This window comes from Cynocephalus volans, chromosome 5, assembly GCF_027409185.1.
Source record: "Cynocephalus volans isolate mCynVol1 chromosome 5, mCynVol1.pri, whole genome shotgun sequence".
NCBI classification, from domain to species: domain Eukaryota; kingdom Metazoa; phylum Chordata; class Mammalia; order Dermoptera; family Cynocephalidae; genus Cynocephalus; species Cynocephalus volans.
This window is the reverse complement of record NC_084464.1, coordinates 75,938,815-75,965,957: the sequence shown is the minus strand read 5'-3', so window position 1 is coordinate 75,965,957 and position 27,143 is coordinate 75,938,815. Positions and strand designations below refer to the sequence as shown.

At 40.0% G+C, this 27,143-nt stretch overlaps 1 protein-coding gene across 1 annotated transcript in view; it reads right to left on the bottom strand.

Annotated features, from left to right (window-relative positions):
• The window catches only part of COL19A1 (collagen type XIX alpha 1 chain), a 354,677-nt gene that overhangs the window by 28,898 nt on the left and 298,636 nt on the right, over positions 1-27,143 (bottom strand). Inside the window, exons 35-43 of the mRNA XM_063098322.1 lie at positions 25,297-25,350; positions 22,656-22,700; positions 20,599-20,649; positions 20,465-20,509; positions 19,989-20,015; positions 16,852-16,905; positions 13,100-13,144; positions 2,980-3,024; positions 2,815-2,877 (exon numbers count right to left, since the gene is read on the bottom strand). Of these exons, the coding sequence (XP_062954392.1) occupies positions 2,815-2,877; positions 2,980-3,024; positions 13,100-13,144; positions 16,852-16,905; positions 19,989-20,015; positions 20,465-20,509; positions 20,599-20,649; positions 22,656-22,700; positions 25,297-25,350 (429 nt within the window). The remainder of the gene's footprint in view (positions 1-2,814; positions 2,878-2,979; positions 3,025-13,099; positions 13,145-16,851; positions 16,906-19,988; positions 20,016-20,464; positions 20,510-20,598; positions 20,650-22,655; positions 22,701-25,296; positions 25,351-27,143) is intronic.

Sequence of the window (27,143 nt, the reverse complement as noted above, 5' to 3'; positions counted from 1 at the left end):
CTGCATCTGAGCAGCTGTCTGGGTGCAGAAAACCATGTATTTTTGCTCACTTGTTCCAACCTAAATGGATGACAGCAGATTGCAAGCAGCCCCTCATCATCACCAGGCTATTCTTCTATACAACCCAATGTGACAATTTCCCTTTCCTTCTCTCCAGAAGTACTCTCGTACCCACTTGCCTGTCTCTTCAAACCTCCAGCATCACCTCCCCACTACTCAGGCTTAGCTGAAGACCTCGACTCTTTTTTCACTAAGAAAATAAACAAGAGAACCTCCATCCTCCCACCTTCCCTCCACCAGACCCATCAACCTACATGCAATTATACCCCAACTTCTGCACCGTCCCCCGTACCCCTGTGTTATTAAGAAGGATGAACTGCCCCTGTTCCTAGGTAAGACCAATTTCCACTTGTGAGTGGAATACCAGTCCTCCCCTTTTGCTCGAAGTCATCTCCACTCTCTTGTATCATCAAAATTTCCCCTTTCAACTGGATCATTCCTATTAGGATATTAACAAGCTGTCATCTCTCCCACCAATGACCTCCACATTTCTAAATCCAGTGAAGAATAATCAGCTCTTACGCTACTTATTTGTATGTTTATCATGCCTTTTCTTAAAACACTTAGTTCACTTGACATCCGGGAAAAGTCATTTTCCTGGTTTTCTTCGTATCTCATTGGCTGCGCCTTCTCAGTCTTCTTCTTTGCCGGGTCCTGTTCCCAACAGCTGAAGTGCTGTCTTACCTTCCTACCCACCGTGACTCCATTTTATCCAGGCTTGGTTTAAATACCCAGATCAGTCTCTCAATGCTGGCCTCTCCATTATTTCCAGATGCGTCTATCCACTGCATACTTGACGTTTCCACTTGAATATCTACTAGTGCTTCAACATGAACATGTTCAAGACAGAAAACACTTGGTTCTCCCTCCCAAACCCAGTCTTCCCTATTTCACCAAACAGCAGCACTCACAATGTTGCTCACACCACAGCTTTGATTAGTCTCTTCCCACACACGTCACATCCAGTCTATGAGCAAGTCTTGTTAGCTCTCCCTTCAATGTACATCCTAAACGCCCCAACTCACAACCTCCCTGTTCCCACCATCATTATTTCTCATGGAGACTATGGGAATGCTTCCTTACTGTGCTGTCTGCTTCTATCCCGCTCCCTACAGTCTACTCTTCACACAGTAGTCAGAGTGATCCTTAAAATGTGGTCTGATCATTTTCATTCCCTGCTACAAAAGCTCCAATATGTTTCCGTCATGTTTCAAATGAAATACAAACTCATTCCGTGGCTTAGAAGTTCCTTGTCATCTGGTCACTGCTTACATCTCCCCCAGTATCTATCTCACTCTTCTTTTGCCTAGTTCATTCTTGACTTCATGCCTTTTGCTGTCCCTTGATCTCACCAGGCTCACTCCTCTACTAGCTGTTTCTTTTTCCTGAAACAATGTTCTCCCTGACCTCCCTATGGTTTGATCTCTCACTTCACTCAGGTTTCTGTTCAAATTGCAGGTCTTCTCTGACCACCCTGTTTAAATGATACTCTAGCACTTCACTCCACTTAGATCTTCTTCCACCTGAAATTGTGTGTGTGTGTTTGTGTGTGTACATGTGTTTGTTTGTTTGCTTGTTGCCTGTGTTTCTATACTGGAGTGCAAACCCCATTAGCTGTTAGCACCTAGGACAGTACTAGCAAGTAGTAGGTGCTCAAGAAATATTTGTGCAATAAACAACTTGCTTTTTGCAAAACCCAGTGGGATGCTTTTATGAAATGCCTTGCAGGGGTTGGGGATGGGGAGTTGGTAAGGGGAGGTGAGTGCAAGGCAGGGAATGAAACTAATATTTACTGAGCACAACCCGTGGCCAGGCACAAGAAATGCTTTTCAAATTTCATGTCACTGAAGTGACTCATAAAACTCTTTGAGTCATAAGTCAGACCCAGATCTTCCTGATTCTAAATTGCATATGCTTTCCAGTTTTGTCATGTTGTCTTCTCTGGTGAGATGGTGGCCAGGGAAAGCACCACCCCAGAAGGTTTCCCAGATGTGCTAAGCCAGCGTCAAGAGCTGTGTGCTGCTTGTTCACCTTCAGTCTTCCCCTCCTCCTAGCAGTGCCCTCAAAGTCTTCCCATGCATGTTACAGCAAATCAACAAGCAAAGGGAGCAGCAACCTTCTATAAAGAATAAACCTGAGAGCAGGGTAGGTCTTATTCATCTTTACACCCCTCCCTCAGGGCTCAGCACGTCCTCAGCCAACAGCAGGGACTAGATGAATATAAGTTGAATTGAATTAGAAGGAATGATTGTTACAATGTCACATTACTACTATATATCGATAGCCAAGAGCTCTTTTAGGACACAAGGGGATGATACACTCAGCAGCAGTAATTTATGAGAGTGTAAGAACAAGGCTCATATGTAAGAGTGAATTTGAGAAAATAGCTTCTTTTTCAGGATTTAGCTTAACATACAAGTGTTATATCTGAATCTTTGGTTGCTTTGAATTTTAGGATGTGACAGGCCATTTTATTTTTTAACTCTACTGAGAACATTAGACTTAAGAGATAATAAGTCTAATTTCCTGGCTCTTAAAACAAAAATCTCACCTTTCTTCGCCCTTATTTAAGACATAAAGATACCACATAGAGATCTAGGAAAGTCAGTGAGAACCTAAAAAATCCATTCATGGAATCTGCTCTTCCTTGGAAACTTTTTATTCAAATCTCAGAATTTCTGAGGAGACAGGTGAATAGGTAATGTTTAGAACATTTCTGAAAGTGGCAAATTTTAAATAGCAAAAAGTACTTACTGGCTTTCCTGAGGGTCCTTCTGGTCCAGGGAAACCTATATCTCCAACAGGTCCTCTCTCACCCTATAAACATGTCCACAGAACAAATTAATTGCCATGAAATGCTTCAAGCTGCATGCAAGTACAACACAAGTACAACCATTGTGAAGGTAACTGGTAACTCACCGGTTCCCCTGGAACTCCTGGAGGCCCTGGGGCACCAGGTTTTCCCTGGTGAACAAATTGAAGAGAAAAGTTAGAAGCCAAATTACTGAATGATGCCATGTGCTTCTCCCCATCCCACGAGTTTAATATGCTGCCAGGGCTGTGGCTCTCTAAATTAAAATGGCATTCCTTACGTGACAGAGTCCAGGGGACACATACTCAGCTCTGCACATCATAAGGTACAGGCTGGAGGGCAGTTCTTTGAAAGTACTATCATGATTTGTAAGAATGAATACGCTAATAATAAGTAAAAATTTAAAAAGAAAAAAAGAGAAAGTACATTTGGGTGAATGATGGAGGGTTGGGAGGGAAGAATCTTTTTGAAAATACAAAATCAATGTATTCTCATTATTGGAAATCCTTCTCATGCCTATTTTCCTGGCAGCTCTTCTTTACTTGAGTGGGAGGAAGGACACAGAGGGTCAAAGAAGTCCTTCCTAGGCTTTGAATTTCACAAGACAGTTTTTAAGTTCATAGGAAGATGGCCTGAAAAAAAGCATGTTTGTTTGAAATGCCATGTTTTGTTGCAAGGGAAAGGAAAAGATTGGTTTGTTCCAATACACCATGGCCTGGACTGGAAGACTGACAACAGGGAGGTCCTGCAGCAGAGAGACCACAGGGAGTGATGAGAGAGGATGACGGTGGAGCAGAGGCTGGAAGTGGAGGCGTGGCAACGCACACAGCCCAGGTTGCCTAGAGAGGGAGCCTCCTCCTGCACCTCAGCCCAACGTGGCTGGGAGAGACAGACAACGTGAGGACAGAAGGTAGGCGTGGGGCTGAGGCCTTAGAAACCCCACTAGGTTTGGGAAGAATATGAAAAGGAAGGGGCTTTTCCCACTTGCTGTTTAGAATTCTGGAACGAGATCCCCTCACAGCCACAGATATGGCTGGTGGTGAAGCCAGGCGGACACAGGCCCAAGAGCATCCCTGGCCCTCCCCGGCTGCGTGCAGGCAGGAGCTCCTAAAGTTCCTGTGGCCTGAGTTGGGGGATACATTACAGCCAATACAGCCAAGAAGGCCAATGTCCAAAAGGGTCTTGGTGTGGGACACGGAGGGTACGGAGTGCTCAGGCCTTGAGATCTGGGACAAAAGGATCAGGGACACTGATGGAAGGCAGCAGCAATCCCAAAGGTCAGGAAGTACCAGCAGAGAACTCAGAGAACCTGGAGTGGGGGGGATGGTGGTGGAAGGAGGGGAGCGGGGGGGACACAAGCTGGCCAGAGTCCCCACCCAGGGCCAGCACTTAGAGACACTTCCGTCTGCATGCCTACATGCCTTCCTGGGAGAAAAGGGAGGAAGACACTCTGGAGAAATCCCTGGATAGCTCTGAATGTAGGGGAAGGGACAGATGGGTCTGTTCTAGGAAGAGGAGGATTGGGTTTCCTTGGTGCTCAGCTGAGTGACCATGACGTGTCTGTGTGTGCAGGCCCCGTCCTTGCTTCAGCCAGAACAATCACCTTTCCCTGTCCCGGCTTCGACCAGAACAATCACCTCAAAGAAATTTTTTTTATTGTGGTAAAATATACATAGCATAAAGTTTACCATTTTAATCAGGCTTAAGTGTGCAATTCAGTGGCACTAAGTACATTCGCACTGTCATGTAATCATCACTGCTATCCATCTCCAGAATCTTCTATTTTATTTTCTGAGTAAGACCCAGGAATAAAAAATCAAGGCATAGTTTTACAAAGTCGCATATTTGCAGTATGTAAAATTTTTACCTCTTCCTATTTCTGTAATTGTCAGTTAATGCTGTTACTTATGAGATATGAAAACTGCTTTTTAAGTAAATGTGTCAGATCTTAGACGTTTAAATAGATGGCTGCTAGCCCCTTATTTCAATAATGCTGGATCCTTCAAAAATATCTTTGGAATTCATCATGTGTATTGCCTTTTGAGAGTGTTGCACATCTTTGAAATACTTTTTCTTTGAAGATAGACTTAATTTAGGGTAACAGCAAAAAAGTAATTTATAGTCACACTTGGGTGAATATAGCAGGAAATTAAGCTTCATTATATCACATGGAAACATAAACAGGATGTGAATATAAGGGGGACAGGGTGTAAGGGTACTCTGAGGGCAGTTCCAGAAACAGAGTTCCAAATATGTTGCTAGGAATGCGAGTGGAGTGGGGTGGGGGGAGTAGGGAGGGAATGGGATTAAGTATGTCGTCAACTCTCAGGAAGAATACTTCTTTTATAAAAAATTCTGGAGTTTCAAGATGGCGGCGGCTGCGGCGGCTGGCGCGGAGTAGCTGAGGTGGAAAAGGTGGCCACTGGGCCTCAGGCAGCCGGGAAACTTGTGGACATTCCTCTGGCCATCTCTTAAGGGAGGACTGCTGCTGCTGGCCGGTCGTGGGGGCTCAACGCCACTTTGCCCCCGGCAGGAGAGGCTGCCTCATTTACAGGCAACAGCTTTGAAGTGTGGAGCAGGAAAAGAACTGATTCTTAGCTGCAAAAGCGAGTCTTGAAACAGGGAACACGGCGCCAGGGCTGCTGTGGATGCAGCCAGGATCCCGGAGGCTGGGGCCGCACTGAAGGCGGCCAGCTGCCCTATTCAGGATTCGAGGTTTCAGGCCGGCATTAAAGAAGATTCCTGGGAGCGCCCGAGCGGCGCCGCGACTGAACAGCCCGAGGCGGCAGCGCCGAGAACACGGAAGGCAACAAACCAGAGACAGAGCGAGCGCCCGACCTGGCACAGCACTGTGAGTGATCCCTGGCACAGCTCTGTTCGGGGGGTGGATGCCCACGCGGCTCCCGCCTGCACCACCAGGCCACTCACTGCCCCGGTGCTGCCTCCATTTTCCCAGGTGCGGGCAGCTCCGCCCTGCTCGGCCATCACTGAGCCCATTTGCTTGGCCTGGCGCGGGGCTTTCCGGACCCTGCGGGCGGCCTCCTCTCCCACTCCCTCCACAGTTCTCTGGCGGGGCTGGGGGTGTGGGGCCTCCCGACCAGTGTTGGGAGGGCTAGGAAATACGGGCGGGCCGACTGTCACTCCACCACACCCTGGACTCCGCCCCGGTAAACTTCCTGTTACTGGGAGGCAGATACCATCTCTGCGACCACCAGTTTGGAAAAAAGCCTAACGAATTTCTGGTTGGGAATAGTGTGGTAGGAGAGTTCCCAGGTCTGCTTGAACCTGCCGGAGAGCAGGCTGCAGGCGGGCACTAGACTCGGTTTATACCGGGGGTATACAAAGGTGAACAAGACCCGAGAAAGATCTACACAGTGCTACAAAGGCACCCAGAGAGACCGGTCGTCTGTGCCTAGCAGAAACCTGGTAGACTTCCTGGGCGAGGCGGTGCTGAGCAGGGTGTTGAAGGCCCAGCTGATAGACGAGGGGTGCAGAAGACACACCTCAGCCCAGCACAGTGTGCACAGAGGGGGGAGACGTGTGGCCAGGGAGGCGGAGACTCGACAGAAACCACACACCCGGTGGGGTCGCCACTGCACGATCTAACAGCCTGGGCCAGAGCACACGGAACGGGGAGAAGTCCTGTACAGAAAGTGAAAGCTCAACAGAGATCACACACCCTGTGGTACGTGATCCACCAGCCCAGCAGAGTACAAGCTGACCAGAAAGGTGGATCCCCGGAGAAGTCCAAGACCCGAGGCAACCACACACACAAGACACTAGAGGGCAACTGAGCAGTCACGGCAGGAGCCATACCAAATTGGCAACCACAGCAACATCCTAGTTAGTCATTAGTCTCAAACCGGTGGACTGTGAAACCCCCTGCCACAATGAATAAACACCAAAAAAAAGACACCAGAAATACAAAAAATCAAGAAAGTACACCACCAAAAGTTAATAAATCTCATACTCTAGATCCTATAGAACAAGAAGCCCTTGAAATAACTGACAAGGAATTTCGAGTGATAATTCTAAGGAAACTGAATGAGATACAAGAAAACTCAGCTAGACATCATGATGAAATGAGGAAAAGTATACAGGATCTGAAAGAGGAAATATACAAGGAAATCAATGTCCTGAAAAAAAATGTAGCAGAACTTGCTGAACTGAAGAAGTTATTCAGCGAAATAAAAAACACAACGGAGAGTTTAACCAGCAGGCTTGTCGAAGTTGAAGAGAGAACCTCTGAACTTGAAGATGGGCTGTTTGAAATAACACAAGCAGACAAAAAGAAAGAAAAAAGAATCAAGGACATGGAAGAAAATCTGAGAGAGATATCAGACAACCTCAAGCGCTCAAATATCCGAGTCATGGGTATTCCAGAAGGGGAGGAAAATGGAGATTCCATTGAAAACATATTCAACAAAATAGTGGCAGAAAACTTCCCAGGTATAGGAAAAATCACAGATCTTCAGATCCAGGAAGCTCAACGATCTCCAAACGTATTCAACCCAAAAAGGCCTTCTCCAAGACATGTCATAGTCAAATTGGCAAAACTCAGAGACAAAGAGAGAATCTTAAAAGCTGTAAGAGAGAAGCATCAAATCACCTATAAGGGAGCCCCAATCAGGTTAACATCAGACTTTTCATCACAAACCCTAAAAGCTAGAAAGGAATGGGATGATATTTTCAAAATACTAAAAGACAAAGATTGCCAGCCAAGAATACTCTACCCTGCAAGGCTATCCTTCCGAAATGAGGGGCAAATAGTATATTTCTCAGACAAACAAAAACTGCGGGAGTTCACTACCACAAGACCACCCTTACAAGAAATCCTCAAGGGAGTACTGGGTTTGGTTCCTGAAAAATAACTACCACTGCCATAAAAACCTAAGAAAAATCTAAACCCGCTAGTACAATAAAAATGGCATTCATGAAGAGAAAACAAGCTAACAAAAACGCTATCTACAACCTAAGGAACCAACAAACAAAGAAACCAAACAGTAAATCAGAAAGCAAGGAACAAAAGACACCTAAGACAACCAAACAACCAATAAAATGCTAGGAATAAATCAACACCTTTCAATAACAACTCTTAATGTTAAAAGCTTAAATTCCCCAATTAAAAGACACAGACTGGCTGACTGGATCAAAAAGCAGGACCCAACTATATGCTGCCTACAAGAGACCCACCTCACCCATAAAGATTCACACAGACTAAGAGTGAAAGGATGGAAAAAGATTTACCATGCAAACAGAAAAGAAAAACGAGCTGGAGTGGCTATTCTTATATCTGACAAAATAGACTTTAAACTAAAAACCATAAAAAGAGACAATGAGGGACACTACTTAATGATAAAAGGACTGATCCATCAAGAAGACATAACAATCATAAATATGTACACACCCAATGTTGGAGCAGCCAGATTTATAAAACAAACTCTATTAGACCTAAAGAAGGAAATAGACACTAATACCATAATAGCAGGGGACCTGAACACTCCACTGTCAATATTAGACAGATCATCTAGGCAAAGAATCAGTAGAGAAACACAAGATCTAAACAAGACTCTAGACTAATTGGAATTGGCAGATATCTACAGAACATTCCACCCAACAACCTCAGAATATTCATTCTTCTCATCAGCACATGGATCATTCTCCAGGATAGATCACATATTAGGTCACAAATCAAGTCTCAATAAATTCAAAAAAATTGGAATTATCCCATGTATCTTCTCAGACCACAATGGATTAAAACTAGAAATTAATAACAAACGAAACTCTGGAAACTATACAAAGACATGGAAATTAAACAGCATTGTACTTAATGACATATGGGTCCAAGAAGAAATCAAGCAGGAAATCAAAAAGTTTATTGAAACTAATGAAAACAATGATACATCATACCAAAACCTGTGGGATACTGCAAAAGCAGTATTGAGGGGAAAATTTATTGCATTAAATGCTCACTTCAGAAGAATGGAAAGATGGCAAGTGAACAACCTAACACTTCACCTTAAAGAACTAGAAAAACAAGAACAATCCAATCCTAAAGTTAGCAGACGGAAAGAAATCATTAAGATTAGAGCAGAACTGAATGAAATTGAAAACCAAAAAACAATTCAAAAGATCAACGAATCAAAAAGTTGGTTTTTTGAAAAGATAAATAAAATTGACAAACCATTAGCATGGCTAACAAAAAAAAAGAAGAGAGAAGACTCAAATAACAAAAATTAGAAATGAAAAAGGCGATATTACAACTGATTCATCTGAAATACAAGGAATCATTCGAGACTACTACAAACAACTATATGCCAACAAATTTGAAAATCTGGAGGAAATGGATAAATTTCTGGACACACACAAGCTCCCTAAACTGAACCGTGAAGACGTAGAAAATTTGAACAGACCAATAACAATAAAGGAGATTGAAGCTGTTATCAGAAGGCTCCCAACAAAGAAAAGCCCAGGACCAGATGGATTCACAGCAGAATTTTACCAAACATTCAAAGAGGAATTGACACCGATTCTTTACAAACTTTTCCAAAAGATTGAAACGGACGCAAATCTCCCAAACTCATTCTATGAAGCAAACATCATCCTGATACCAAAACCAGGTAAAGATATAACCAAAAAAGAAAACTACAGGCCGATATCCTTGATGAATATAGATGCAAAAATCCTCACTAAAATACTAGCAAACAGAATACAGCAACACATACGAAAAATTATTCATCACGATCAAGTGGGATTCATCCCAGGGATGCAAGGTTGGTTCAACATACGCAAATCAATAAATGTGATACACCATATTAATAAACTCAAACACAAGGACCATATGATCATCTCTATAGATGCTGAAAAAGCATTTGATAAAGTTCAGCACTCATTCATGACAAAGACCCTCTATAAGTTAGGTATAGAGGGAAAGTATCTCAACATAATTAAAGCCATATATGACAAACCCACTGCCAATATCATCCTGAATGGGGAAAAGCTGAAAGCTTTTCCTTTAAGAACAGGCACTAGACAAGGATGCCCACTCTCACCACTCCTATTCAACATAGTTTTGGAAGTACTAGCCAGAGCAATCAGAGAAGAGAAGGAAATAAAGGGCATCCAGATTGGAAAAGATGAAGTCAAACTGTCCCTGTTTGCAGATGACATGATCCTATATATCGAACAGCCTAAAACCTCTACAAAAAAACTGTTGGAATTGATAAATGATTTCAGCACAGTAGCAGGATACAAAATCAACGCACAAAAATCAGTAGCATTTCTTTTCTCCAATAGTGAACATGCAGAAGGAGAAATCAAGAAAGCCTGCCCATTTACAATAGCCACCAAAAAAATAAAATACTTAGGAATTGAGTTAACCATGGAGGTGAAAAATCTCTATAATGAGAACTACAAACCACTGCTGAGAGAAATTAGAGAGGATACAAGAAGATGGAAAGATATTCCATGCTCTTGGATTGGAAGAATCAACATAGTGAAAATGTCCATACTACCCAAAGTGATATACAAATTCAATGCAATCCCCATCAAAATTCCAAAGACATTTTTCTCAGAAATGGAAAAAACTATTCAGACATTTATATGGAACAGTAAAAGACCACGAATAGCCAAAGCAATGCTCAGCAAAAAAAATAAAGCTGGAGGCATAACACTACCTGACTTTAAGCTATACTACAAAGCTATAATAACCAAAACAGTATGGTACTGGCATAAAAACAGACACACTGACCAATGGAATAGAATAGAGAATCCAGAAATCAACCCACACACTTACTGCCATCTGATCTTTGACAAAGGCACCAAGCCTATTCACTGGGGAAGGGACTGCCTCTTCAGCAAGTGGTGCTGGGATAACTGGATATCGATATGCAGGAGAATGAAACTAGATCCATACCTCTCACCGTATACTAAAATCAACTTAAAATGGATTAAGGATTTAAATATACACCCTGAGACAATAAAACTTCTTAAAGAAAACATAGGAGAAACACTTCAGGAAATAGGACTGGGCACAGACTTCATGAATACGACCCCAAAAGCACGGGCAACCAAAGGAAAAATAAACAAATGGGATTATATCAAACTAAAAAGCTTCTGCACAGCAAAAGAAACAATTAAAAGAGTTAAAAGACAACCAACAGAGTGGGAGAAAATATTTGCAAAATATACATCTGACAAAGGATTAATATCCAGAATATATAAGGAACTCAAACAACTTTACAAGAAGAAAACAAGCAACCCAATTAAAAAATGGGCAAAAGAGCTAAGTAGGCATTTCTCTAAGGAAGATATCCAAATGGCCAACAGACATATGAAAAAATGCTCAACATCACTCAGCATCCGGGAAATGCAAATCAAAACCACATTGAGATACCACCTAACCCCAGTTAGGATGGCTAAAATCCAAAAGACTCTGAACGATAAATGCTGGCGAGGCTGCGGAGAAAAAGGAACTCTCATACATTGTTGGTGGGACTGCAAAATGGTGCAGCCTCTATGGAAAATGGTATGGAGGTTCTTTAAACAATTGCAAATAGATCTACCATACGACCCAGCCATCCCACTGTTGGGAATATACCCAGAGGAATGGAAATCATCAAGTCGAAGGTATACCTGTTCCCCAATGTTCATCGCAGCACTCTTTACAATAGCCAAGAGTTGGAACCAGCCCAAATGCCCATCATCAGATGAGTGGATACGGAAAATGTGGTACATCTACACAATGGAATACTACTCAGCTATAAAAACGAATGAAATACTGCCATTTGCAACAACATGGATGGACCTTGAGAGAATTATATTAAGTGAAACAAGTCAGGCACAGAAAGAGAAATACCACATGTTCTCCCTTATTGGAGGGAGCTAAAAATTAATATATAAATTCACACACACACACATACACACACACACACACAAACCGGGGGGGGGGGAAGAAGATATAACAACCACAATTATTTGAAGTTGATACAACAAGCAAACAGAAAGGACATTGTTGGGGGGGAGGGGGAGGGAGAAGGGAGGGAGGTTTTGGTGATGGGGAGCAATAATCAGCTACAATGTATATCGACAAAATAAAATTAAAAAAAAATAAAAAATAAAAAATTCTGAAGTGCTTGCTAAAGAAAATGCTTTCATATTACTTTCACAATCATACAAATATTCAACTTGATCTAGAACAGCTAAATAGGGGGATGCCAATCCTCTATAAAGGATACAGATTATGGATGGGGTTTTATTTCTTGTTATTAGACTTAGTAGTTAAATGGAGTGCAGCAGGGTGGCTGTTGGTACTTTAAGGGATGGGGTGGTGGCAGATGGCCGTGGGTGACGGTCCTTGGAGCTTTGGGTGGTGTTGGGTGTCAGCAGATGCCAGTGGGTGGTGGTGGGTGGTGATGATAGGGCCCTTTCTTGTCTTTCTCCCGTTCCTATGATTCAAGCACATGGCTCTCATTGACTTTCCTGTAATGTTAGCCTGGACTTGCCCTGCAGGGGCACCTAGTGAGAGGATAAATGGCCTCTTATTCATAAAGCATGACCACAAAATTTTAATTACAGCATCATGAATGAAGACCAGAATGATCCCTAGGGCTCAGAGAGATGATTTCCACCTTTCCCGGAGCTCTTTCTATTCGTTTGAAAAGACCTTGACGAGATTAAAACATTTGACACCAGAGAGCAACAAAAATGATTGAGAGGATTGAAGGGCTAGTTTACGAGGAAACATTAGTGGCAATAAAGCTCTGCTAATAACACTGGGCTACGGGATAACTCAGGCAGATTGCAGCTTAATACAAGGAACATGAAGTACATGCCCGAGAACGAGAACTCTGCCTTTTGGAGACTGAGAAACCTTGAAATATGACAAGAATAGAGAACAAAACAAGCTTTTCAAAGCTGTGCTCATACACAGTATTAATATTTAGTTAAAGGTAACTGGGTTTCTTCTTTCTCCCGTGAAACTGACTTGAGAAGAGGGAAAAAAAAAACAAAGACAAAAAAATAAGAAAATGTTGAAACTAAAGAATGAAGCATTCTTGAGGTGGGAGAGGGACAGGTGGTTTTATATTTTTAAAGTGGAGATTTCAGGAACCTGATGCCATAGAAGTTATGGTGTGCTCCTCAGACCTTCTTGATCCCTGGCCATAGGTTTATCATGGTATAGAACGTTTTACCTGTGAAACGTAATGTGAGACAATCTGAACTCACCGATATCCCAGCTATTCCTGGGGGACCTGCTGGGCCTCGATCTCCCTGTTGGGATTAAAAAGAAATTGCTACTTATAATGATATCTATAAAATCTTTACTTATAAAATTAATGCTCAAATAATAATTTGGATTTGGTGAAGCTTTTCTTTGGATCTGATAAGTGTTATCAATATTAGCTGGTGTGATGCTACAGGGTGGATGGGATAATAACAAAATGAATAGCCAATTTAACCTGTTGTAGCTTCCCCCCTCATAAAGCCAAAGTAAATAATAGTCTTAATAAAAATAATAATTTATGTTACAATTTCTGAGACCTATTTTTAATAGACCTATTTTTAAAATTATTCAATATTTTTGTTCCACACACGCAAAAGATCATCACTATTACTTGAAAGACTAACTTGTTGAGTGTTTTCTGAAAAGCTTTTCCTATACTTGTCTCATTGAAAGTAGGGTTAGAATAAAAAGATCTAGAACCAAGGATTTGTAGTTCTCCTCATTTGACCAGTTAGAAGATCCCTTAAATTGCTCTGGACAACAGAGTGACTCAACTCCTCAAGAGGCAATGTGGTATTTTAGATAAAACTTACAATGCTAAAAACACTAATGATTATATATTGGATAATAAAATGGCAATTTTGTTGAGCAGACTTGCATTAAAAAACCTCATAACTTCACTCAGGGATATAAAAGAAAACTTGATTTAATAATGAAATATGTTTTGTTCTTGGAAGGTAAGATGACGTTGTAAAGGTGTCATTGCTACCCAAACTAATTTATAAATTTAATGCAATTCTTACAAAATTACAGTTTAATCAAATGATGTTAAAGTTCACTTGGGATAATAAATGAATAAGAGGATAAAAGAAAAAAATTTATGAAGGAATAATAGATACTAGCAATACGAATATTTAAACAGATAATAAAGCTATAATAATTAGAATAATGTAATATTGGCATAGATCAAGCAGTATATCAATACAATATAACATAAGTCTCAGAAATAGACCAACATTTATAAAAAGATGTATTATTCAACAGATAGCATTCATATTTGGATAATTTCTTTGAAAAAATTTGATTTCTCTCCTTATGTCATATAAATTATATATAGATTTATGTAAAAATAAAATAATACGAACTATAAAGGAGCTATCTGATCTTGGTTGAAAATGAAAGTAAAAGTTATTTTGTACATAAAAGCAAAGCAAGAAATCATAAAGAAAAATACTTTTAGATTTGATTAAATCTATAAGATTAAACATAGAAATGAAAGGCAAAGACCAAGTAGGATAAATACTGCAACATATAAAACAGAATTAATATCTTTAACATATAAAGCATAGCCACTGTCAAAAGGAAAAAAACTAAAAAAAAAAAAAAAGGGCAAAAAACATAAACAGGTAATTCTCATAAGTTTCACTCAGTTCATTTTAAATTATGGAATTTTCACTCTTGAAATGAACACCCTGGAACTTTTCACTCAGTGTAAGCATTTGCATATATGATAAAGATTAATGTTAAGAGAACTTCCCTCTGACAAGACAGTCCCCTTCCAATACACAGGTTTCTCATTTCCTTGAACCACTCTCTTCTGAGGATCTAGCCTCTTATTCTCATAGTTACACCTGACATCTTGTCAATAAAAATATCTGCACCCCCTATATAATATCAATTCCATGCATTCCAACTCAGACCACTATTTCCCATCATTCTAACTGAGTCCCTTGAGTACTGCCAGGTGAATGTCCCCCCAAGCTCATGTTGGAACTTAACCCCCAATATGGTGGTAGAAGGTGGGGCCATTAAGAGGTGATTGGATCATGATGACTGTGCCCTCATGAATGGACTGATCCATTCAGGGGGTAATGGGTTGATGGTTTAATGGGCTGTCACTGGTGTGGTTCTGATGGCTCTGCAAGAAGAGCAAGTGAGAAGGCTAGCCCTCTTGCTTGTGCCATTGTTCGCTATGTGACACCCTGCACTTCCACAAGACCTAGTAGAGAGTTTCCATCCAGAAAGCCCTCACCAGGTGTGCTTCCTGGACTTGCCAGCCTCTGAAACTGTAAGAAATAAATTTCATTTTCTCATAAATTACTCAGCTTCAGGTATTCTGTTATAAGCAACAGAAAAAGGACTAATACAAGTACTTTGAGCCTCTAGATCTCTAATCCATCGGTTGTACAGATTTTTCATCATCCTTCACTTCCTGAATGGCCTCTCTTCCTTCTTTGCCTAGTTTAAATTTTATCATGACTTGTTATAATCACCACCTTGCATATACCATTAACTTTCATGCCCTGTTCTTGCTTCTAGTACTCACTTGTTGAAACCACACCTTTGTTTAAATCCAACTCCCCTCCTATTCTGTGCCTTTACCTGAATGTCTGTACATGGCTGCAGAAGCTCACATAATCTCACTGACTGGTCTCACTATAGTTCATGACCAGAACCTCAAGGGTCCCCCTAGGACTGCCCAGTCATCACACTTCTGTGGTCCCTGAACTCTCCCTCTCTCCTAAAGGACCTTCTCCTTCAATCCCCAGCCTCTTTTCCCTGCCTCACTCTCAGATGTTGACCTTGCTTCCTCCATCTCTGAGAAAACTTTAAGCCATCAGAAAAGAGCTTTTATAGTCTCCAAACAATACATTTTCCCACACACCAGCATCTGCCCCCCTATATTCTGCTTTCCCACCTGTTACCACAGATGAACTATCCATTCCTTTCTAAAGCCAAACCCTCTAATTATGTACTAGGCCCCCCTCCTTGTTAGCTATCTAAAGACATTGTCCCAGCAATGCTTCCCTCTCTCTCCTCTATCATCATCCCCCTTCTCCCCCTTCTACTCGATCAATCTTCAGCATACAAGAATTCTGCTATTTCTATGGTCTTAAAGATCCATCTTACAAAACCTTGACCCTACTTCCTCCATCAGCCTCTGGCCCATTTCTTGTAAGATAAAGTCCTTACAGTGGCTGATAAGCCTCTTTATTCGTGCTTCTTAAACTATCTGTGATGAAGGAGCAGTTTATTTACTGATTTTTCTAAGACATCATGAACCAGTAGAAGATAAGTCTACTGATCACATGTTTATCAGACAATTTTAGACAAATTACTAGATAAGATTTTAGATGCTTCCTCTCAATCTGGATACTTACCTGGTACAGAACCCATAATAAAGACCTTGCAGACTGGCACGGTTTCTACTGAGCACGCTTTTGAGTAGCTTTGCTCTGCATGACAGGCCTCTCCTTACCTCTACCCCTACCTCTGTGACCTTGTCTCCTACCACTCTTCCCTCACTCTCTTCCCTGGTCTCCTTGGATGTAGCAGGAAATCTCATGTCTCAGGGCCATTAGACCTGCTTTTTCCTCTTCCTGGAACATTCTTCCTTCAGACTTGAGGTGACTTGGCTAACTCCCCCTCACCTCCTTCATTTCTTGCCTTCTCAGACCACCCTACTTAAAAATCACAACCCCGCCCACCCCAGCACTCTCGTTGCCCTTAACCTGTTCTACTTCTTATTTCATCCACAGCACTTAGCAACAACTTTATTTGGTTTTTTGTAATGTGTATTCTTTTGGTTTCTGTATCTCCTTGCTAGAATATAAGTTCCATGAGTACAGAGTTTTGCTTGTTTTGTTCCCTTATGTATCCTGAAACATAAAACAGTTTCTGGCACAACCGTAGGTGCTCAGTAAATGTTTTTGAATATTAAATGAGTGGACACATTTCTAACCTCTGTGCTTACCTTTGCACCTGGAAATCCTTCTAGTCCCGGCAACCCCATTGCACCAGGCTCTCCCTGTTAAATATGAACAGAGAAATACAGAAGTAATGATCAAAAAGCTTTTAAGCATTGGTTTCAAAAGCAAAGATGTTTTTGCTTAATCCCCCTCCCCACATCAAACATTGATTTGTAATTTAGCAAGTAAATAGTGTCTCTATTTTCAAGCAATGTGTTATTGCATTTTGTATTTGAACATAGTTTGAGAATCAAAGCTATTCTCCAGAGAGGTATGAGTATATATTCTGATTGTTTTTATTTTGATTAAGAAAGATTAAGAATCAGAAAGATTCCCTCTAGTCAGTGATAACTCCAATTTTAGTAAGAATTAGAATGAAAGACTAGGCTTTGATAGAGTTTGCCAATTTGTGAGGTACCTGGGGCTGTTGCATTACTAGAGAATAAGAATAAACTCTTTAAGAATAGATGAAGATGGAGCTCCCAAAGCTGGGTTTATCATCCTTAAAAATTCTCTGCAGATGGACATAAATCATGAATCTTTAAGAGGATGACCATAGGAGCAGCATCTCCAATAATTCTAACAGTCATTGCTCAAGCTGACGGATCATGGAAAGGAGAAAGGTAAGTGCTTTTCAATAAAAAAAAAAAAATCTTTTACATATTTTCTAAATGTATTCCTTGAAGATCTCCAGGTTCCAGGCTAACTTTAGAAAAGCTGTGGTGAAGGAAGGTGCTAACTTTACACAAATGAACATTACAGCTTTTAAGCGGGTTGTTTTTTGATACCTTCTTGTTAATGAATTAATATTAACTGCAAATATTTTTGTAGGACACTGGAAGCTTTAGACATAATCCCATAAAAAAGGGAACTTCCAAATATTATTCTCTGTAAATATATTTTTGCACAGTTATTCTAATCTGCTTTAAAAATATTAGCAAGGCTCTAACTTCCACTGTTATTTATGATATTGTTCTTGTTACAGAATACTTCACGAGCGAGCATATCACTTGACACTTTTTATGCTTCAGAAATCTTTTAAAATGCTCACTAACATGTAACCTGTCAATCAAAAAAGAAAAAAAGATGTTCAGATTCTATTCTGCATAAAGCTTTGTAGAAGAAGCCCTGAGTAATTGACAAAGGAAATATGCTCTCTGATTCTCTGTTTACATTCTCAGCAGTCCTTAGGACACAGGAGGTGCTCAATCAATCCGTCAATCAGTATTTGTTTGAAAGTAGCTAATAATTAAATATTTCACTGAAAGTCACTTATAAATTGAATATCAAAGGAATGAAATGGCCCTCCTTAGAAGATAATAAATTCAATTAAGGGTCATTTTCCTCTGTGAAGCTTTACTGAGCAGATTAGAAATACTGGTGCAAATCTATTGTCACGGAATTTGAAGGTTGCTGGAAGAAAGAGTAAGTTTCCCCCTAACTGCCTCAAAAGGACTTTTCAACTTTCTATTCTGTGAGCTGCAAGTCTACTCCTCCTGGCTTATTTCTATGACACGAGGTATTATTTCTCCAAACAGGACAACTGGTGGGAGATAATGAGGGTTACGTAGTGGTGTTCACATGGGATCCAGAAGAGTAATTTCAAAGTTTTACCCAGGATAAGCATGAATGTGTACATAGTATTTACTTAATTTCATGATTCCGTATTTCTGTTTTTGTGCTTCACTCAATTCACATCTCTAAAAGCAGGGAACAACCTTCAATGAGTTTTTATTCTGTCTCCTTTATTGCAGCTATGAAGTTAGAAGCCTAATCTCTTCAAAATCTACTGAAATATGTCTGCATTTTTGTTGCGAGCCACTTTCTAATGCAAGTGAATTATAATGTATCCTCTATTGTAATACTTAAAAAAAAAATTCTCACCTTAATCTTCAGTTTTTAATGCAAGAACTTGAAAGAGTGTTCCAGAAAAGTCAGTGAGAAGTCTAGGTGCAACTAAATGATTTGGAGAGGCCGTTTTGTGTATGTAAGAGGGAAAGACCCAGAGAAAATTCGTATCGACAGATGAAAGAAAATTAAAATTAATACAGTAGGTGAAAATGCAAAAAAATAAGTTACAGATAAGGAAAAGGTGGCATGATTAGCAAAACAAAGAAAACTCCTAAATTATATATTTGGAGTTCAGGAGTTCAGAATATGATACTAACTAGTTGAAATAATGCTTTCAGGGGAAAACAAATTGGCTTTTAATATATATTCCCAATAACAAAAAATAAGGTCTTTAATGTATCTCCTTTGAAAATACATCTAGATGTAAAAAGATTATTTCTTATTGCTTGATCCTTTGCTGGTTTAAAATTTATTCATTGAATTTTACCAAACTGTGCTATAATGAAAGGGCTTTAAGTTTTTCACATGGCAATGGAAAGTGATTTGAACATTTATTTCAGTTTTAAGTGCATTTGAATTTCAAGTATATACCCAAAGGTTAAAAGGATATAAAAATGAAACATAGAGGATGGAACATATGCTTGAAAAGGACGTGGCAGGAAAAAATGCCAAGGAATACAGGGAATCTAATTGAATTTGGCAGAACTTTTGCAGCGAGGCTCCGTGGTTGAGAAGGACTGCTGAGAACAATGATCATCCCTTGGGTGGCTGGAGGACACAATCTCCTTCCTTGCTGAGTGTTAAGCTCCTGGAACATTCCTCGTAATAAGCAGGTTTATGACAGCACACATCTCCTGCAGAGTAATTGCTTGAGACATTCAAAGCAAATAAACAGTCCCTTCCTTTTTTCTTTTGTTGGGGAGATGGCAGACATACTGAGGATTTCTTTCCAGTAAGTATTTCTCTTCCACGATCTACTTAAAATGGAATCAATCATCAAAACAGGGCTATTAGAAGAAAGTGTTCCATTTATCAGGAGCTTTGTATGTGCCTTCCTCCATGACAGGATGATTTTTAAAGCACACTCATTGAAAGAGGCAAATCTCAAGGGCAACTAATGCACCTTAAAGGTAAAGAATGCATTGCTGGCATTTCTTTGGTGGCCTGCTTGTTCCCTCAGATGGTAACTGATAAACACCTACAAGTCAGGCCATCTTTGCTGGATGCTCTTCTTTCAAACTTTAACAAACACCTATTTGCTAAATGACACAAAACATGAGAACATACATACCGCTGGGCCAAGATCACCTTTTGGGCCCTATAAGAAAAACATGGAAAGTCACATTTTAAATAATGACTGGAGCATAATTACAGAATATGAAGCATTTTTGTCCAATTTGCCTTAATACGCATAAAAATACTTGCAAGTTTTGCTTTTGCTACAGGTTAGATTTGAAGAGTAAGATGGAGAAATATAACTTGATGGGACTTCCATGAAAGTGATTTAGTTCTTTAAACATTGATTTAGTTCTTTGATATACCATGATAAAAAGTGAAATCACTATGCAAAATGCTACTTTTCATTATTTTGGCTGTATACATTTTCTCAATTTTATTATAATTGGTTTCCTTTATTTCCTACTGCTGTAAAATTAGGCTATGTTTGTAACATGCATTTTTCAGTGAACTTAGGAGATTATTATTTTTTTTTTCATTGTGGCTGACTGTTCAGTTAAAGTGTGCTTGGTGATAAACAACTGTACTCACAGGGGGACCAGGCGGCCCTGGGTAACTGGGAACATTCACACCTCCCTTCAGAAAAAAGAAAAAGAAAAAGAGAAGAATTTACAGCAACCTATAACTACTGGAAAATGATTTTAAATAATGACGTATCTAAATACCTGGATTTTATATAAACTGCTCATGCCATTTCCTTCATTGAAGGGTACTCCCTTAGGAAAGAAATAAGACGTAAAATTATTCTTATAAGTTAATACTCAGCATCTCTAAGTATTTTTTTCATTTTACCAAATAATATTATTTTTATTCTATTTTTAATTTCTTAATTAAAAATTTTTTCCTATTCTATTTTAGAAAGTGAGCTTAAGACTATAAGTAAATAATACAATGTTCTCATTTTTAGCTTTTCTAAAGCAAATGTGGGGAAAGAAATGAGAACGAGCATGAACTACACCTGCAGCACACAGACTCTTTCAGCTGGGGTTTGATTAATGTTCAGCTTTGACAGATGAGACACTAATGCATTCGGAGGAAAATATTTGCTCATTAAAATTCAGTTTCTGAATTGCCAATTTATGCTAACTGTTTACAGCCTGCTGACCTGCAGGCTATAATGCGGCCGTGCTGATGAAGATGTGAATAGGGAACAATTTGGCTACTGAAAAGTAATTTTTTTCCACAGTATCTTCATACTAAATAGGAAATTAAGGTAAATGGGAGGATGATGTTACTCATAACCTTGTGTGGATGTTTCTCCAAAAACATATTCTTTAGAACAATGGTGAGCAAGAACTTCCTGAAAAAATTGACATGCAAATATAGAGTCCTAGAGTACCCAACACTTAAAGAGAACTTTTTCTATGGTTTAAAAAAAATCATACGTTTTGGCTTCTAGGAAAAATTTGTTTATGAAAACTCTAATTAGGATCTTTTATCCTTCTTTTTAGAAGTTTCCATAGAATCAATAATCAAACCTGCATTTTCCCTTTTGTGATTTTCACAGTTCAGTTGCAAAATTGGGGCAGCCACCATTTCATTGTTTTTGAGTAATGGTGCGCCAGCAGTGCTCAGTGAACACCATTCGCATGCCTCCGTGAAACAGTAGCAATGGAGGAAAATGCTCCACCCATTTATTATTATTATTATTATTATTATTATTATTATTTCATTCATTCATTTGACAATTACTGAATGTCTGCTATATTTTAGTGTGCTGAGTTCTGGAGAGACGAAGGACACCTTTGTCTGAGATTTCCCAGAGAAGACAACAATTAATATGTGTCTTGAAGCATGAATGGTTTTGGAGAATTCAGAAGATTTCTTAAGCCCATTATAAAATCATAGGTCTCTTTCATAAGTTCATGTTATATTTGCTTTTCTGTCTCGGAAGGGAGTGTATTTTAGAATTCGTACCCCCAATACTTTCTGCCCTGCTTCATTGCCAAGGGAGGAGGTAGCTAACAAAGAAGAAAAGGTTAGGAACACAGAGTGCCCATCTCTTCATCTATGTGTGCCAAGTGTGCAATTGCATGCAGACTAATAACATATTCTCCTCGTCTTCAGAAAGTCACAGTCGGATTCTGCCCTTTCTCTAGCGAGTTTGGCTTCTTAAACTATTCCTATGAGGTAGGCTGGAGAAGGATGTTTGGCCTGGACCTCAGCTCTGTTGCGATTTGAGTGCGGCCCCACATGAGGGCAGACTTGCCACAGAGAGAGGCCACTCTGCTCTCCGCAGCCTCCCTGACAGTGCACATCTGTCTCAATCACGAGCATACAGACACCGATGGCTCTTATACAGTCTGTTCGCTAGGTGCCGTATAACTATATACATAAAATTTCTTTGCATCTCAGACATCATGAACACATAAAGCATAATACAAAATTTTCTACCAATTCCCATTGCTGGAAGGGATCTCTTTTTACAGTCCTATCTTTTCTATGAATAAGTCTCACTGAGTTTAAATGACTTTCCCAGGGTCCCTCAGGCAGAAAGTGGAGAGTCAGGGCACCCACCCAGGTCTCCTGGGTCCACGGTATGCAAATATGAGAATTGCACATCAGGGCTGAGCCAAAGGGGGAACAAATCAGGTCTCCCCAAAGCTACATTGGCTATCATTTATATTTGTACTATATAAAACTCAGACTTTTTATCTTTGAGAACATCTAAAAGTCTTAAGTAAACACAGGAATGCTAAGTGTTAAAGCTGAAACAACTCACAGGTGGTCCAGGGGGTCCGGGTTTCCCAGGGGGTCCCTCGCTGCCCTGCAAGGGATATATAGATCAAAACCAATGGCTTAGACATTTCTACCCCAGGTTTATGAGTCAGGTTGTGCTTTCTCAGTCATTTTCTCAAATCAATATGACATGTCATTTTGTTTCAGCCTTGCAAAGTCTTATTCAGTCTGGCTTTCTCCTTTACCCAGAAAAATACATTTCTAGACCATGGGAAAGGTAAGTACCTTTTCCCACGAGCATTCAGATCCTCATTCTGTGAGCTCTATGGATGGAGCTGATGTCTAGATGGAGCCCAACAATCCAGGTGATCATGTCCTGGACTGCAAGTACAGCTGAAAAAGTCTCCTAACACGGGGTACAGAGCACAGTTCCTACAAGCAGATGGTGGGCTCTGGGACTGTGGCTCTCTGGGTCAGCCCTCACTTTTGGGCTCAGCTCCACCACCTTCATCTTGAGGGAACCAGAGGGGCCATCTACACAATTTGACCAAAGTAAAAAATCACAACCTGTGTTATGTCTGCAGGAGGAGAAACTTCTTCGACTCCTAAGTTAATATCAGACATTATAACCGAGTCATACACATCTTGCTGAACAGAAGTGACTGTGGTATAACACTGTTTAGGGAAATGGCCTATGCAATTTAAACAGCCTTAGACATTCTGCTTACAGGAGAAGCAGACTGAAAATGGAATTTGTGAAAAATGAATTCGAGTTGAAAAATGTATTTCCCTTTTATTTTTACAAAACATAGAATGCTTATGGGTCCATGATAAGCAGAGGTATTACAGTCCCTTTGGTGTCTCTACCAGTTCTTCCTTTAACTGTGCTTTTCTTTTATAGCCTAGTAAAAATCTTTTAAGTCCCTCTATATCAGGGGCAATGGCAAGAAATGGTTAATTAAAAAAGAATCCAGAGAGAGTAAAATTCCTACTCACAATGCCCAAGAATGTTGAGGGATTTTAGTCCATTTCCCATACCTTTGATGAAAGATTTCATTCCAATACCCTCCCATCTTTTTGTAACAAAAGTATCATAAAATCTTTGTTTGTAGGTTTATCAATATAAACCAATTGTAAAGTTTTTCTTGCAATGTATCTGCCTGAGAATGTCTGACAAAGAACAAGTATATTGTATTTTTCCCCAAACTGCCTTGATGGTGGCTCTCTCTCTGAGACATGCCATATTCTGCTGACTGCTGGCAGTGTCCCTCAGAGAATTATGTCATAGTTCTCATGAATCAACAAACAAGGAAAAATATGTGCCTATTGAAAAGACTTTCTTTTCCCCCGGCATAATTAAAAGTCATATTTTCACTCTTATTTGTGCCCCAAAGTGCATCTCAGTTTGGAATTCCCATTAACTTCAAAGGCAAGTCTATGACCAAGTAATTTCCATAGAGAACAGAGAAAAAAGGCTGGTGGGATTGGGCAATCCCCGTGGGATATTACCAGAAAAAAATGTGCTGAGACTATCTAGAATAAGCACATTGTTTCCGTTAAATTTTGTTGAGATTCCTTTGCTCCTCGATGCCGTCATGCTGTAGCTTGTATCCTGACAAGTGTGTGGAAGCCACTTGAGTGGCTCATGTGGACTCTTGATTCTTATTTTCCTAATCTGAATAGCTGGGCTTATTTCCCTCATCTGCTCGCTCTGCCCAGATTCACATCGTGGGACCAATTTGGATCCCAAATCCAAACATGTGAAGCCCTGCAATCTTCCTACCTGAGATTCCTCTTTTGCTGGTCCTCCCTTCTGACCACAGCAACCTATTTGTCCAATAATTGGCCTTTCCTGGAAACAAGTTGTCCTGATTCCTTAGTGAATTTCCCCTATAACTCTCTAGAGATAGAACTTCCATAATGTTTCAGCAAGCCCTTTGGTTATTAGAATTCTGGTTTTGATAGTCAGCATGCTGTCTGGAGCCTTGGCACCTGCTATGGTCTAAATGTTTGTGTCTTGCCCAAATTCATATGATGAATCCAAACCCCAGGCTGATGTATTAGGAGTTGGGGCCTTTGGGAGGTGATTACATCAAGAGGGTGGAGACTTCATGAATGGAAGTAGGAGTAGTGCCCTTATAAAAAGAGGCTCAAGACAGGTTGGTCACTCTTCCACTATGTGAGGACACAGAAGGTGCCACCTATGAATAAGAAAGTGAGCCCCACCAGACACTGTATCTGCCAGCACCTTAATCTTGGACTTTCCAGCCTCTAGAACTGTGAGAAATAAATGTTTGTTGTTTATAAGTCACCCAGTCTGTGGTATTTTGTTATAGAAGCCTGAACAGACTAAGACAACACCTGTGTCTGGAACTCTAGGGGCTCCCCTCACCCCATCCTTTCATCACAGATGGATACCCAGGACCCTGAATCCAGCTTGGACTTTTATTATTTGTCACCAATGTTCTAGTCGTCCTTTCCTCTAGAAATACATCACCTGTATTCAGATCAACTTTGGACCTATACTCACCCTCCCACGTCCTCTACAAGAATAGCTACTCTCTGACATCATTTCTACTTGCAGGCTTTCCTTGATTTTATGGATCTCTATAAACAATCTCGATCTCACCCTGCTTCTACTCCAAGCCCCAATTCCGATGGTAAGTGAGGCTTTTCCTCAGTACCTTGTCACCCTTTGCTCCCATGGGACCAGGATGTCCAGTTCTTCCCAGTAAGCCCTGTAAAACACAAAACTAAGTTTGTTACAGAAACAACTAACCGGCCAAAGGGTTGTATTGGAAGTTGGTTGCTAAAACTTACACATTTTGAAGGTCATTTGATCCTAATTAAATCAGTCCTACAACTTATATTTCTTCAGGCTGATACAGCAGCTGTATCCTGCTGATAAGCTCTTGGAAGGGTAAAATTTGTATTTGTGGTCGCTTTTTCACCTTGGCCAACCACATTTAATGACCTTAATTGGAACCTTTTGATACATTTAAGAGTCTAGCCTTGCTGTTTAAATGGCAATTTACATAACATTATGCCTTCCTAAATGAGCTATAATTTTGGTAGTGATCAACATTTTAAATACTTCAAGACATGGCAGAACTAACGATGTGCATATTGAATTATGTGATCTGCATTTCACCAATGGAAAATAAAATTTAATTCTTCCTTGGGAATGGAGTTAGCTATGACTGTCATGGTTCCTGTCACAATCCTTTTTCATAATTTTTAATTTCAGTGTACAATTTAAAGCCAGGTTTGTTCTACATAACTGTGGTGAAAGCACAAATGATAAAATTTTAATTATGGTGAATCCATGATTGAAAACATTAGGGAATATGTTTGCATTCCTATTTGTGTGGCAAGGACTCTATCTGCATAGGAACTGTAAGAAGGGAGAAGATGAAGAAGCTGAGACATGAGCTGGGTTGCTAGATTTAGCAAACAAAAATACAATATTTGGGACAAGCTTATTCTAAAAAATTTATTTATCTGAAAGTCGAATTTAACTGTGCATTCTGTATTTTATCTGGCAACCCTAGAATTAAACTCTGCTTGAATGAGAAATTGGGTTTGGCAAGTGGAAAGCAAAAGAGATTCTGTCCTATGAACACAGGATAATCAAAGACACAAAGGCCTAGATGGTATATTGGAGGAGCAGTGAAAGCCTTGACTAAAGTAGAGGGTTATTTATTTATTTATTATTTTTATAGCAGTTTTAGTTTTACAAAGAAATCGAGTAGAAAGTACAGATAGTTGCCATACCCTCCCCCACACCCACATACACAGTTTCTCTTATTATTGACATGCTACATTAGTGTGGGACATTTGTTACAATTATGAATCAATATTGATATATTATTATTAACTTAATTCTATATTAGGTTTCCCTCTTTGTATTGAACAGTTCTATGGGTTTTGCCTAATGGGTAGTTTCATGTACTATTACAGTCTCATACAGAATAGTTTTGCTGCCCTAAAATCTTCTGTGCTCCATCTATTCATCCCTCCCTCATCCTCTGAAATCCTGGCAACCACTGATTTTTTTTTCATTACCTCACATATTTCTCACTTCTTTGTGCTGAAAACATCCAAAATCCTCTCTTCAAGCTGAGACTGTACAATAAATTGTTGTTAGTTGTAGTCACCTTACACTACTATAGAACACTAGATATTATTCCTGCTATCTAGCTATACTTCTGTACCCGCTAACCAACCTCTCACTATCTCCCTTCCCTGCTGCCCTTTCCAGCCTCCGGTAACTGCCACTCTATTCTCTATGTGACCCACTTTCTTAGCTTCCATGTGAGTGAAAATGTGGTATTTCTCTTTCTGTTTCTGGCTTGCCTCACTTAACATAATGTCTTCCAAGCTCATCCATGTTGCTGCAAATGATAGGATTTCATTCTTTTTTATAGCTGAATAGTATTCCACTGCATATATATACCACATTTTCTTTATGCATTCATCTGTTGATGTACACTTGTGTTGATTCCATATCTTGGCTACTGTGAACAGTGCT